The 15,758-nt window shown below is 46.7% G+C and overlaps 1 protein-coding gene across 1 annotated transcript in view; it reads right to left on the reverse strand.

Annotated features, from left to right (window-relative positions):
* The window catches only part of RYR3 (ryanodine receptor 3), a 367,896-nt gene extending 353,371 nt beyond the window's left edge, over window positions 1-14,525 (reverse strand). Inside the window, exon 1 of the mRNA XM_077322945.1 lies at window positions 14,293-14,525. Coding sequence (XP_077179060.1) covers window positions 14,293-14,343 — 51 coding nt within the window. The 5' untranslated portion in view covers window positions 14,344-14,525. The remainder of the gene's footprint in view (window positions 1-14,292) is intronic.
* Window positions 14,526-15,758: the final 1,233 nt, after the last annotated feature.

The following is a 15,758-nucleotide window of genomic DNA, read 5'->3' on the forward strand; positions in this document are numbered from 1 at the left end:
AAAAAACACCTGACATTATGAGAGCAAAAAACACCCCAAATTAATGCCTGAATGTGAAAAATTAGAGTTTCTGAAAACAATTTTTTCTTTTAAAATTGAGATGGTTACATGGTCTTTTATGAACCACAATTAGGCCATATATTTTACCAAGGAGGAGAAACAATCCACTATTACTGGTTGAGTCAAAAAGCAGAAAAGTAGCATAATGAGAAAATAGTCAACTTCAGCAAAATGCACTCCACTGATGACAGACATGAAACAATAGAGGGAATCAGTGACGCCACAGCACAGCCAGACAAAATGTGACATCCAAAAGGGGTTCTGAGGCTTTAAATCAGTGATATTCAGTGGTTCAGGAGCTACATGTGGTCCTTTAACACGGGGGTCATCAACCCCTGGGCTGCAGCCCAGTACTGGGCCGTGAAAGCCTCGACACCCTCCCCCCCCCCCGCAGCGAGAAGCTCACTAGCCCTTGAGCGATCGGCTGCTTCAGCGGCCAATTCGCTCACGGCCCAGCAAGCTTCTCGCTGCGGGGTGTGGGGGGAGAGGGTGGCGTGACCACCGGCATGCTGGCGGGTGCAAATGCGTGTGCCCGGAGCTGCCGTGCATGCACAGCGCCTGGGCTGCTATCTCCCCCCCACACAGGTGGTCCCTAGCCTTACAAAGGTTGGGGGCCACTGCTTTAACAAACAACCAATATCCAGTGCTTCAAAAACTGGACATTTGCCTGGAGATGCTTCTGGTTCTCACCTTGAAACAGTCGCCATTGGAAGGACTGGAAAATAGTAGAATGCAAACTTCCCTGTGATACAGGTCTGTATAATGTCCAGCAACCCTCCACCCTTCTTTGTGGCCTTGGCACTTTCATTCCAGAACCAGGACAGCTGAGATGGCTACAGAGAAGTGAGAATAAAACCACTACCATGGAAGGGACCCAGGGAAAACAAAAGCTGCTGATGGCTGTACTCCCCTTTCTTCATGACGAGTCTCCTTTGGCAATCTCACACACCCCTAGGTGTGTGTAGGGGACATGGATGCCAACAAGGCAACAGTTTTATGCCTCTCTGTGGATTCCTGGAAACTCAGCATCAAAACCACAGAGTCTTGGCAATTCCTAGGAAGCCCCTGGCAATTCCCTATACCAGGGATAATCATCCTGTGGTCCTCCAGATGTCCATGGACTACAATACCCATGAACCCCTGCCAGCAAATGCAGGGACATCCATGGACATCTGGAGGACCACAGGTTGACTACCCCTGCCCTATGTAACTTCTGAGTTTTCTCTGTAAGTGATGGAATGCCATCAAATTGGCAGCATTCTTATTTATAATTCTGGGGATAGGAGCTAGGGATGAGTGATCTCCCACTCTCACTTCCATAGGACAATTGGCAATATCTAGCCTCTCTTAGGCTCCTGTGATAAAGTAAGGTCATGTACCTGTGACTCAGCTTGCATCTGGCATATCATGTATTTTGGCCCTCAGCCTCTTCCTGACATGAGGTAGAGATTAGGGAGATAAGATGGCGGCGCGGTCAGTTGTGGAGTTTAATGCTCCACCCAACGCCTAAGGAAAATGGGTTTTAATGAGGCTTCAAGCATCCTTTTTTATCTGTATTTGGGGAGGATTTTAGAAAGAACCACCTGGTCCCCCTCACCCGACGGAACTGACTCGAAAAAGAACTGGAAAAAGAACTGGACAGAGCTGAGAACATCCACAGAGGGAGACAAAAGAAGAAGTCCCTACCAGCGTGGGAATCGTGGGTGAGGCCGCAGCAACTGAAACGCGCTCCTGCACGGCAAGGGACTGGAGAGAGACCGCGGAGCAGCGTCCAGGGTTTGGGCAGCCATTTGCTTGGCAAGTGCATGGAACCAGCACCCCAAACTTAAGAAATCGAGCTGCGGAGGAAGATCTCCCTGCGTATTCCCTGCTGGCCCTGCCGCTGGGTGGGGCGTTCAAGGGCCTTTGGTCTATTGTGAGCTGCTGGCCTGGGAGGCCTTCGGAGCTGTGCTACCACTTTAAGCTACGAACCGGCATTACGAAGATCTACCATCCTGCGCTCTCTAGTGGCTTGACCTGGCAGAGTCGTGAAGATCATCCAGGAAACGCAGCCCTGGACCTCCAGGCGACCGACTAAAGTGGAAATTGGACTCAGCACCTGCACGAATCAGCTCATTAGGGGGTTGAGGGGGAGGGGCAAGATAAGGATAAGAATACGGGCATACTCAAGGCCATCTACGGGGAATTAGATAAGTTAAGGTGCCCTAGCAGGGATCTATTGGAACCAGTGGGGGGCAAGGTCGTGAGAACCCCCTCGAGGCGGGATCTGACTAGGCCCTAGCCTGCTGGTGAAATAGGACTGCTGGCTTGCAGAGATAAGGTTAGGGAGGGAGGTTAGGGTGGGTTTAGTGGGTGGAATTGGGTTGGGGGGGCTAGGGTGGGATATTCAGTGCAACCTAGGAGTATTAGTGCTAGGGTTCTAGGGCAGCTAGTTAGCTGAGGGTTTGTTCCCCTGGGAGTATGATTGGAGGGGTACCACCACGAGGGGGGGCCCAAGTTGGGGCCGGGATCTCGTCCATAATGGGTCAAGGGCGATATGGCTGGGGGAGGAGGTTAGACAAGAGAAGGTCAGAGAGCACTTGTGTTAGTCCTTGGGCCAAGCCGTGGTTACACGGCAGACACCCGAGGCGTGCTCGCTGCCCTTCTAACCTCCGTCCCATCCCCAGATATACGGGGGAGGAGGCAAGGGTGGACCCGGTCTTGGTCCTGTGCAATGCAAGGTCAATCAACAACAAGGCCTCAACTCTGCAACAATTTTTCGCGGAGTCTGGGGCCGACCTTGCGTGTGTGACTGAGACCTGGGCGAGGGGTGGTGAAACAGTCGCCTTAAAGGAACTTGCCCCCCCAGGGTTTGCGGTCCTGCACCAATCCCGGGTCCATAGAAGGGGAGGGGGGGTGGCAATCTTGGTCCGGGAGGATTTCTCCTACAGGGCTCTCCCGGCCCCAGACATCAGGGGAGTGGAGTGCGTCGGTATTGGGTTGGACTCAGTCGAGAGTTTGGCCATCTGGTTGGTATACCGTCCGCCCAACGCCCAACCAGATGTCCTGCCGAGCCTGCTGGAGGCGGTGGCCGCCTGGGCCTTGCAGTACCCCAGGCTTATAATCTTGGGGGACTTCAATGTCCATGCGGACGCGCTGCCCCCAGGACTTGGCTCGGACCTAGTGTCGGCCATGGCGACGCTGGGGCTCTCGCAATTTGTTGCTGGGCCCACCCATCAGGCCGGCCACACCCTCGACCTGATCTTTGGGGCAGGGATAGAGGTGGTTCTGGATACAGCTTTGGCCGTACCATGGTCAGACCATTATGCCCTGCGGGCTCGGATCAAGACCCCACCCCCTCCCCAGTTGGGCGGCGGGCGCATTTTTGCCCGCCCAAGGAGACTCATGGATCCAATTGGTTTCCAGAATGCTCTGCGGGACCCGAAACCTCCCGGCATCTCGTTAGCGGCCATGGTGGAGGACTGGCAGTCCCGCCTGTCGGCTGCCATAGACGAGATTGCTCCTAGACGTCTTCTCTGCCCTCGACTCAAACGGGCACCCTGGTATACTGGGGAGCTCCGGGAGAAGAAGAGGGAATTGAGACGACTAGAGCGAGTGTGGCGGAAGGCCCGTGACGAGGCTACAAGAACATCTCATCGCACGTTTATGAGGGCGTATGAGATGGCAGTGAAAGCGGCTAAACGTGAATTCTTTGCCGCGGAAATTGCATCCGCTAGCTCTCGCCCAGCTCAACTATTTAGGGTTATTAGATCTCTTACCGCCCTGGAAGATGGGCGCCAAAATAGTAGGAATTTGACCATCAGCTGTGAGGCATTTGCGAGCCATTTCGCGGATAAAGTCTTGTCGCTCCGCCACTCCCTTCCAGCTACAGTTAATACAGTTAATGAACTAGAGGCCCGTTGGCCGCCTTTGGAGGTAACGTTTGATGGCTTCAGGCGGCTCTCTTTATCCGAAGTGGACGGGTTGCTGGGGAGGATGAGGGCAACCACCTGCCCCCTTGATCCCTGTCCGTCTTGGCTCCTTAAGGGGAGGGATGGACGGATAGGTGAGCAGCTCAGGGATATTGTTAACTGCTCTCTCCAGTTGGGGGAGTTTCCTGAGGTGCTGAAGGAGGCGATGGTGTGCCCTCTCCTCAAGAAGCCATCCCTGGACCCACATGACCCTGCAAGCTACCGCCCAGTAGCGCATCTAGCGTTCCTGGGTAAGGTGGTGGAAAGGGCTGCGGCGGACCAGCTCCTAGCGTTCCTGGAAGATACTTCGGCACTCGATCCATACCAGTCTGGCTTCCGCCCTGGTCATGGGGTGGAGACTGTGTTGGTCTCCTTGTTGGATGACCTTCGTCGGCAGCTTGACCGAGGTGGCTCTGCTGTGCTAGTTCTTTTAGATCTGTCGGCCGCGTTTGACGTGGTCGATCACGAGCTGCTAGCGAGCCGCCTTGCCGGTACGGGGATAAGGGGTACAGCGTTACGCTGGATACGCTCCTTCCTCCAAAACCGGACACAGAGGGTAGCCGTGGGAGAGGAAGTATCGGGCCCTTACCGGCTCCCTTGTGGGGTCCCACAGGGCTCGGTGCTCTCTCCTACATTATTTAACATCTTTATGCACCCTCTGGCTCAACTGGTACGGAGCTATGGGCTGGGTTGCCACCAGTACGCTGATGACACCCAGCTCTTTCTCCTCATGGATGGCCACCCGGACTCCCCCCCAGATCCATTTGCCAGATGTTTGGAAGCCGTAGCTGGATGGCTCGAGCAGAGTCGCCTGAAACTCAACCCCTCCAAGACCGAGGTTCTGTGGTTGGGCCGTAGGGGGGCAGATCAGGAAGCGCGCTTACCCTTTCTGGCCGGGACGCAACTTAATATCGCATCTCAGGCCAGGAATTTAGGGGTGACCATCGATGCCTCACTAACACTCGAGGCACAGGTTAAACAGGTAGCTAGCCGGGCATTTTTCCATCTTCGCCAGGCTCGGCTACTAGCGCCCTATCTGTCCTCTGAACACCTGGCCACAGTGATCCATGCGACGGTCACCTCTAGACTAGATTTCTGTAACTCGCTCTACACCGGCCTGCCTCTGGGCTTGATCCGGAAACTGCAACTCGTCCAAAATGCGGCTGCTAGAGTCCTCACAGCTACACCATGGAGGGCTCACATCCAGCCAGTTCTGAGGCAGCTGCATTGGTTACCGGTCGCCTTCCGGATCAGGTTCAAGGTTTTGGTTTTGACCTTCAAGGCCATCCGTGGTCTAGGCCCAGCATATATGAGGGACCGCCTTTTGCCCTATATCCCCCGCAGGGCTTTACGCTCTGCGGGGGCTAACCTACTGGTCGTTCCCGGCCCCAAGGAAGCCCGCCTGGCCTCGACTAGGGCCAGGGCCTTTTCGGTCCTGGCCCCAACCTGGTGGAATGAGCTCCCGGAAGAGCTGAGGGCCCTGCGAGAATTACCAGCATTCCGCAGGGCCTGTAAGACGGAGCTCTTCCGCCAGGCTTATAACTGAGGCCGGGCGGAAAGAAGATCAGCCCCCCCCTCACAAACTGGTGGTAGAGAGCGTCACCCCCCACCGTAGATGAGGATGCGGAGAGCAAATGAGTAGGCTACGCCATCGCTGTTACAATTATTGTAAATCATTGGTTTTTATTGTCATTTTATGGTTTTAGGGGACGGGTTTATGTAAGCCGCCTCGAGCCTTCGGGGGGAGGCGGGGTATAAATATAAATATAATAATAATAATAATAATAATAATAATAATAAAGAGTATCTTTGGTTCCTGAAGCTATGAGCAACTTGCCAGAGATAAAGCAAGTCAATGGAGAAGAAGTAAAAGGCACACAGGTGCAGCAGGGGTGGTGAGAGGCAAGCCTATTATTTATTTACAAATGTATATCTTATCTTTCTGTCCTCATAAGGGGCACCAAGGAGGCTAGCAATTTAAAACATGCATGATACATTCATATTTTCAAAACGTTAAAATGAACTGCCCCCCCACACACACACACTAATCATTAAAACAAATTTATAACAGTTGAAATACATACAAAGACACAAATTGGTCAGGAAGAAGAGATCACAGACAAAAAGTCAAAAAAGACAAAAAAACTTCTTCACCTGGCAGCAGGAGACAGAATAATATCCCTGGGGAGAGAGTTCCACAGCTTTAGTGCCATAACCAAGAAGGCCCTTTCTGGGGCTGCCATACATCTATCAGACGAAAGAGGAACCAAAGCAAGGCTTCCAAAGATGACCATGGTGGCTGGGAGAGTTCGTAAGTGAGTAGACAGTCCTTTGGATATGTTAGTTCCAAACCTCACAGAGCTCTGAAGGTTCAGCCAGCCACGCTTCGGCTGTTTTTTATTTATTTATTCAGAACATTTCTATGCAGCATGCCCTGGCACTTCCCCTGTAGATACGGGGGAGGGAATACTCTGGAATACCCTGGCGTAGCACGCAGGAGCACAAAATGCTGGGGCTGGAAAGCAAGACACACTGCTTGCAGGCAGCAGCAGTGAGGAGGGGAGTGGGGGAATGGGGCCCCCACTGCAAAATGGCGGGGAGTGGCATACCGCTCTCCCACCAAGGTGGAGGTAGGGGGACTCCCTGGTTGGCTCTGTGACTCCGCGGAGCCAACAGTTGCATGCGGTGTCCCTCCAGGCACACCATAGGTTGAGGGAAGGACTGGGTCGAAAGGCCCAGCTCTTCTGCTTATGCATGGGGCTGACCCAACCCAGCCCCTGCTGGTACTCACAGCTTCCCCGGGAACACTGAAGATTCCCTGTTCCCTTGTCATGGGTCATCTGGGTGCTGCGCCGGGCTAGGGGTGGGATGGTGGCAGCAGAGTGCATAATCGGGGCTGCCCTGCTGCCCCCACCCCAGATTTCCAGCCCCGTGCATAATGGGTCTCAGAGATATGCTATTCCTTGTAGAGAGTTGATTGAAATGCTTGCAAACGCCTCTGAGGGAATGAATAAATTAATTTCTGCTGGTGTAATATTGTCATAGCAGAGGTGGGAGGGTCTGTGCCATACAAGGGGTGCCTCAAGCTCCCATTGGTGGACAAGGGTCTAGAGGCTCTCCGTTTCCCCCATTGATGTATGGTGGCACAGAGGAGGAGATAAAAAACACACTAGGCTTTATGCATGGAAAAACAGGCATTTCATGACCATTGTAAAAGAAGAGTCCCTTTAAAGCTAGTTTTAAATACTGCACTGAAAAGACACAGTGGCTGCTCTAAGGGCCATGGTCAGCTGTAGTGCTATGAATAATCAAAATCACAACAATGGCTTTTTTGTGGTGAAACTAGGTCCACACGTAGAAATAAAAACACCAATGACTTTTTGCGAGGTTTCCTGCCATGCATAACCCGCCCTGGAGAAAACTGGAGCTAAGTTTCTTATACTCTTAGAATACCCCTATCACACAGATATGAAAAAAAGCACTTAAAGCTATTTTCTGTATTTTTTTTTCATGAGCACAATTGCCTATAGCAGTCACACTGCACAGTACCAAATGATGTCACCATTCTTTCCTAAAATGATTATTGGAATTCCACAAGCACATTCTTTCTCCAACAATGGGCTGTGAGATGCCTCAGGGAAGATCATAAGTAGGACAAACGGACAATATTTTCTTTGTCTCTACAAAATCAAAGATATACCATCTCTTTCTGAATATAGAAGTTAGGCTTCTAACCATCCTTATGAATCAGCCTTACATGTCCTTTACAAAACATTCACAGCAAAGCCCATCACAGTTCCTTGCCATACAGTGACAATTAATTACATAGATTGTATGTATTGAATGAAATGGCATTTCCCACTGTTTCATCTTAAAACTGCTTCCCACTGATTTCAGAAAATAACCTTGCGTTTCTCTAGCATGAAAAGGACAACATGATTTCTTTTCCACTAACCATCTTACAAACCTTGATCATGGTCTTCTATTAAGGTTACCAGCATTGAAGAGTGGTGTAGAATCTAGAATCTTTAACAAACAGCTACTGATCAGAATCACTACTTTGTGCAAAGAAAGACATATAAAATTATACTTGGCATTTAAATGTAGTGATGGGAAATAATTTATCTGCTGAATTTCTCCTTGCAGTTATAGGCACAGAAAGCCACTTTCAACCTACACACATCCTTTTTCCTACATATAAAAATATGTTTCATAGCAATTCACCTGCAAAAGAATAGCATTTTGATTACAGTGTAGCCTTCCAAAGTTTAAATATTGTTCTCCATCGATTACCTGTACATTCACACACATATTACCAGTGAAGTCATTATCTCATACTGGGAATTTTTTTTTGTCAGATTTCAGTATAACTGTGGCTATTTTTTTTTCTCACTTCACTTCCTGAATTAAACTGCTTACAATATAATTATGCTGAGGGTTTTTTTTAACAGTGTTACATTCACACTCTCCAATCCAAGTAATTATTTTGTGTTTAAAAGAGATTGCAGGGGGAAAACTGTCTTGAATAGATAAAAAGATAAAAGTGCTATCAGAGTTTGACAGATCTATGATCCTAAACTCAATGGTCTCCAATCTCCAATCACTGTACCCTTCACAAAACGCAGGTTTATTTCTACAACCTCTTCTCCTGGTGATAAAGTTCCTATAACTGGCCAAGAAAACAACAGACACAAACCAAACAACCACCTTCACCCTAAAGCTACTGGCCACCATTCAGTGGTTCAGCCCTGCAAATTCAATTTGGCTTTTCCCATTATTAGCAAAGGCATGCTTAGCCTTTGCTAATAATACTCTGCATGCTTAGCATGTCTCATCAGCAGCAGTGGGAGTCTTGTGCACCCTTATATACAAGCAAATTTAATTAAAATAAATTTAACAGCCACAGAATAAACTCATGATGCAGGAGTTTATTCCTGATCAATACCTATGGTTGCCAAACTCTGGAGCTGGAGATCTCCTTGCATCAAGGATCAGTTCAATTAGAGAGAATGTTGGCTTTAGAAGCTGGACTCATTATACCCCATTGAAGTCCCTCCCCTTCTCAAACTTCACCCTCCTCAGGTGCCACCCCAAAAATCTCCAGGTATTTCCCACACAGAGCATGCAGCCATACCAATATCAAATAGCCCCAAATTTAGCTTTGGATTTTTGTCATTAGCAAATCTTTCCACACAGCTATGAAACAGATGTTCATGGCTGAAAGAGTAACAAAAGTCATAGTGCGTGTGCATGTATTTCACTGATGAGAGTTTGCTTCTCATTTCTAACATTTAGCCGTGATCCAGTTGGCTAGTTATGTGACCCCTGAGCAAAAGACAATGCAGAGATGGGGAAAAGGACCCTATGAGGAAAGGCTGAAGAGTCTGGTACTTTTCATTTTATAAAAGAGATGACTAAGAGAGGGATATGATTGAGATTTATAAAATTATGCATAGAGTAGAGATGATAGACAAAGAAAAAATGTTCTCCCTCTCCCAAAAATTGAGGGCATTCAATAAAGCTGTGGGCAGTAGGTTCAGGATGGATAAAAGGAAATATTTACTTACAACAAGAATAATTAAAATATGGATTTGGCTGCCAGAGGATGTAATGATGGCCATAGGAATAAACAGCTTTAAAAGAGGATTAGATAGATTCATGGAGGATAGGTCTATCAGTGACTACCAGCCTTGGTGACTAAGGGGAGCCTCCACATTCAGAGGCACTACACCTCTGAATCTCAGAACCAGGGGAAGGCCTAAGCCTCTATGCCCTGCTGTTGACCTTCCAGAAGAACTGGTTGGTCACTATGGCCTATTATGCACGACCACTGAAACGGCGGCATGGAGAAAGCGGAGGAGGAAGAAGCGAAGCAAACCTCTTACGCACGGGACAGAATGCAATGGCAGCAAAACCCAGAGTATCCGATTATGCACACGGCTACTCCAGAGCCGCTTCTGGTTGCGCCCTGGTCCCAGGAAGCTCCACTTTCTTCCGCATCTCGCTAATGCGGCTCTTTTGGCGGCATACGTTTACTCTGTGTCCAGTTGCCGCCTGCAGTGTGCATAATTGGTGATTTTAGCCACCGCCATTCCAACCCGAATGCTGACCTTCCACTCCGTGCATTATGGGCCTATGTGAGACAGGATGCTGGACTATATGGGCCACTGGTCTGATCCAGTAGGGATCATAAGAGGATGAGCAAAACTTAAGATATGAAACAGTAATGTAAAAGCTTGGATGAAGTTCCTCGGGGGGGGGGGGGCACTGTAAGACTGACATATGGTCCATTTATTCTTGGGTTATTATATTTATACTACTACTTTCTCCAAGGAGTGCAAAGGAGCACTATAAAACTCACAATAAGGAAGAAGATGTGGTTGACAGAGAATAACTTTTTCTGGCTGCCAACTGAGCAAATATCTTGCTAATTTAATAGACCTTAGTTCTTGCATTAAGGGATTATAGGATCCTAGCATTGCTTTAAAAGCCTCTTGTGGTGCAGAGTGGTAAGGCAGCCGTCTGAAAGCTTTGACCATGAGGCTGGGAGTTCAAACCCAGCAGCCAGCTCAAGGTTGACTCAGCCTTCCATCCTTCTGAGGTTGGTAAAATGAGTACCCAGCTTGCTGGGGGGTAAATGGTAATGACTGGGGAAGGCACTGGCAAACCACCCCATATTGAGTCTGCCATGAAAATTCTAGAGGGCGTCACCCCAAGGGTCAGACATGACCCGGTGCTTGCACAGGGGATACCTTTAGCATTGCTTTGAAAACTGATGTTTCTTTCAAAATACTCAAATTATATAACAATTACATTTTAAAAAATAGTAAATGTACAAACATAGCCATCTGAAGATGTGCAAATGGGGGGGGGGGGTTTAGTCAAGAATTTGGGCTACCTGCAAAGATGCACACCTGATTCACACAACAAGCAAATGTGCTTTAGCTGAAATCATTCCAGAAAGATCATAGCAAACCAGCTTTGAGAAATATTGCAGTAAAAGGGGAAAACATAGAAGCAGGACAAATAGAGGACAAAGTCATGTGAATGCTCCTGCACTGCAGTGTGAAAGCCAAGGCAGAGCAAGATACCTGTGGAAGCAACTTTATCTCATCAGTGTGTTTTGAGTAGTCTAAAGGATAACAGTTTGGACTGCTGTCCCTGATTCAAATCACATCTCTGCCATGAACTCACCAGAAGGGCAAAGCAAACCCCTTTCTGTCATCCTCAGAGTTTTACCTGTAACAGGAGAATAATAGTGACTTTTCTTGCAGGGTCCTAAATAGGTATGGATAACATATGGGATATGTTTGAGCGGATTATTATTGTGTTTAAAATGCCAGGTGAGGAGACTGGCTTGGCCATATCACAGATAGCCACATCCATTTCTCATATATTTGAAATTAGAGATAAAGGCTTCCAAGGCAGAGGCACAGTCGGCGTGACTATATAAGCAATACAGAAGATGCAGTCGTGTGCAGTTCAACATAGGCACCCCTTCACCCACATTGCAAGGAATCATGAAGGGCATTTCTAGGACATTTGAGGGACAACAAAATGTCTTGGGCCTGTCTTGGGAAGGGGATATGATGTCCAAGCTAGCATAAATCCTTTCACTTTTCATTTTAGGAGTTAGCCACTGCAAATATGTGGCCCAAGATAGACAGCAAGGATAGATGGACTACACATCCTGGAATTTCTACTTACATGGAGTTCAGTACAGCAACCCAGACTGAATAAACAAATTGTGTGAATGAACTCCATGACAGGCTCTGGCCTTGTATGCTTACAACAACAAAATAGTTCCTAAGTCCCTAAAATTAGAAATTACTAGAATGTTTTAGATGTAAGTGCAAATACAAGTAATATATCTTAGAAAATGCAATTAAAGTGGATGGCAGTAGTTTTAAAAAGGATTTAAAATTAGGTGTGACATTCAGATGGTCTTTTTGGACTTGCATGGGTTTTGCTAAGACATGGGAATGTAGACCTGTTCATAAACAGAATGGGGCCAAACAGAACATCTCTCACACATAGGGAGTAGCACCAGTGGAAAATCCGATTCTATAGATGATTTTCTATAACTAAATATAATATACTGTAAGCCTTATACTATGAAATCTAACCCTAAGCATGTTTGTAAAATAAGCAATAATGTCTGCCAATCTGAGACAGGAGTCATGTCACATGTAAGAAACTATAAATGCTTTAAGGAGAGAGTCTGCTACAGATAAATGTGTTTTAGGATGGAATAACTTAAGAAAAGATTTATGTTAGTAGTTAAACTGAAAATCTGATATTTCAGAAGCAAAAAAAATGTTTTTGTATTGTGTGTATACCTTAATAGACCATTCATGAACCAGAAGAAGAAGAAGAAGAAGACGAAGAAGAAGAGTTGGTTCTCATATGCCGCTTTTCCCTACCCGAAGGAGGCTCAAAGTGGCTTACAGTTGCCTTCCCATTCCTCTCCCCACAACAGACACCCCGTGGGGTGGGTGAGGCTGAGAGAGCACTGATATCACTGCTCGGTCAGAACAGTTTTATCAGTGCTGTGGCGAGCCCAAGGTCACCCAGATGGTTGCATGAGGGGGAGCGCAGAATCGAACCCGGCATGCCAGATTAGAAGTCCGCACTCCTAACCACTACACCAAACTGGCTCTCACCAAAGAGTGCAATTAATCTTGCATATGTATGGCCACTACTACTGAAGTGCGTAAAAGACTAACAATATTAGTTGGTCTGTAGAATTTAGGGAAGGATTTAGTAGCAGATACCTTTCTTGGACTAGGAAGACAACTTCAGTGAAAGATGGAAAGAATTTCTCTGACTCCAAGTGATTAATCAGACTGCCGTTCTATCAAATATAATCTTATTTGAAGCTTGGGAAAGGGGTAAAGCCTGCTACTTTATTGTTCAGCGGGCATTTGAAATGAAGCACTGTTGACAACTGTATGGAAGAATTCTATGCCAAAGACCTGCTTTGGGAGAAGCAAGGCTTATGCTGCTGGAAAAAAAAACAGGAATTGCTCATGTCTTAGATGTTCCCACAGGAAAATCCTATGCAAAGTTATTCCAGTCTAAGTACATTGAAATCAGTAACTCCGCATAAAACTGGGGCAATCACTGAGTGAAAGAGGTCCCACATGGTGTAAAGCATAATGGAATGAAGCTCGAATTTGTTAAAATTACCTTCTCATCACAAGGTTCTCAGTGACAACCAAGTGCCAGTGATGCTTACCACACTTCTCAGTTTTCTGAAACTGCACCAGCCACCCTTTCTCTCACCTGCTTCGCTCTACTCTTGCCCTCCCCAGCCACCCACAGTGATGGTTGCCAAATACTTGCTTCGGATAGTGAGCTTTGGAAACTCACCTTTTAAAAAGTCGCAGAACTGTAGAAATTCTCTGTTTTTTTACATTTCACAAAAAGAAATAGGGAACTGGCAAGGAGTTAATTGAAGCAAACAGCGTATTTGAAAGGGTGTAGCACATGCCATTTATACTTCAGTACCTAGGATTTCCAAAGAACACCTCATGCCAGAAAAGTTAATGTGCACATCAGATTCTCTCTAAAATAAGAGCTAATGATTCCAGTTTGTATAAAACCTTACAGATTAATGACTTGAAACCGCCTTGTAGAATATTATGGGAACTCCAGGTTATTACACTGATTGACATAGTTGGTCAGAAAAAGCCCTGTATCTGTTTAAAATAGCCTGCTTTTTAAGCAGAGAAGAGGTATCAATTTCTTCTGAAATACACTTGTTCATAACAAACATGTTAATTATTCCGGTACATTGGCTGTAAAGGGGTGGATCGCAGGGGTCTTGGAACCTATTGATCTTTAAAAAAAAAAAACTCTTCCCTTCCTTGCAAAGCTCATCTTAATTGCTGGTGAAATGTAACCGAGGCAGAAGTTTCAGAGGTCAGGTATGTGGGCATGCAGCATTTAGAAGCCCAAGTCCAAAGTTGACAAGGATGCTTCAAAACAGAAGGAGCAAACATCTCTCTTTCGTTAACAAACTGGTACCGAGCTAGCGAGTAAGCAGGTTTAAAGGGAGATGGCACTAAACACACTCAGATCCTGTCTCTTGCAGGCTGAATCTTTTGCATTCTTTTCCTCTGCCTAAAACATCCTCCATGGGTAACCAAGCTAAAGGAGAGAGACTCGGAAAACGTTATTTTGTAATGCAATCTGGGAGGAAACGATCCAGAAAACAAAGGAGAAAATAAATTGGTTCTTGACCTGGGGGGGGGGGGGGAAACAACCACCAGATACTTACAGTTCGGAGGAACTGTATTTCATCTTCCCCTCCTTCACCCCCTTCAGCCATGGCTCTGAAGGAGGTAGATCTGCTCAGCCTCTGCCTGCCTCCACTGCCGGCAGCTCGCCGGCTCAGCACAGCTTTCCCCCCCTATCAGTATTAGCATATAGCTAATCCATAGCCATATAGGGAGCAGAGCTAACTCCTCTGCACTGCAGACTGTCAGTCAACCCCCTCACTGCCAGAACCAACTGAGCTGCCTTCCCTAATCCACAGCAAGCTAACCCCTCTAGTCCCCCCATTCCCTCCCTCCTTTCCTCCCTCCCACCCTCCTCTCTCAGGAGAAATCTATCGTTGAAGGCATTGCAGGAAGCATCACTAAGGTTTTTTCTCTCGTCTAAATGTCTGTTGAAAGCACAACAGTCGGAAAAACATTAATGAAAGCAAAGCTCTCATTCCCTTTTTGCCAATTAGTGCTTCCCGTTTGTGGCACTTCTTTTTTTTTTTTGGCATGTAAAAAGTGTCACCATCAGCAACTCTTGCCTGTTGATGAGTATTCAAAGAAAGATACTATCAGCAGCCTTCCTAGGATGATACTTCTAACAGCTCACATAAGCATGTGAAGAGTGGTTATTGCTCTTCTGTAGAAATAGATATAATTCTCTGGCAAGACTAGAGGAAGAATGTACCAGTTATTAACCATTCTACTATTTTTCAGCCATAATGAGCTTTGGAGAAAGTTTTTAAGCTGATGAAATATAAACAGAATATATATGATCATTCCCTTTCCGATTCACTTACTTCCACAATATTGAAGCAAATGTGGTCACCTGACACAAATACCAGCATGGTCATGCAAACATGTTTGCTTGTGACACTCTTTCATTGAAATCAGTAGGGCTTGCTAAAAGAAGTAAGTATGATTAGGAGCAGACTGTTGTTCACACTTTCCACTCCACATTTCCATCACAAATTAACAGAAACAGGTTTTTACGGTTTTTGAACTTTATAAAGCAAGGGTGTATCCAGAGGCACTCTTGATGGCTACCACATAGCCTACCCTACAACAATCACCAAAACCCACAATCAAAACGTATCCTGAAGAACAACCTGAGGAGCAAGTGAGAAGCTCCACAAAAAAGCCTATGCCATATTCAGGAACACTGTAAGACACTGACAATTGGGCTTGTTTTTTGGATGTATAGGGCTCTAGCTTTTAGAATCAAATTTTCATAGCTGTTTTATAGTGTTTTTTATTTATGATGATTACATGTGCTTAAACTGTTACTTGTCAGAGTCCTTAAGACTGTGACAGTTGAACAAATGCCCCCAATCTCAGTTCTCAGCAAGCTGCTTCTTGTTTTACAGACTAAGAAGCTGCACTTCACAGACTGAGAAAAGGAGCCATGGAGAGTTCAAATAGTCCCCTTCCCCTAAAAGAATACAAAAGTGGCAGAAACTGATAACTAAATCCAATGAGAACC

Source organism: Paroedura picta, chromosome 2 (assembly GCF_049243985.1).
Source record: "Paroedura picta isolate Pp20150507F chromosome 2, Ppicta_v3.0, whole genome shotgun sequence".
Lineage (NCBI taxonomy): Eukaryota > Metazoa > Chordata > Lepidosauria > Squamata > Gekkonidae > Paroedura > Paroedura picta.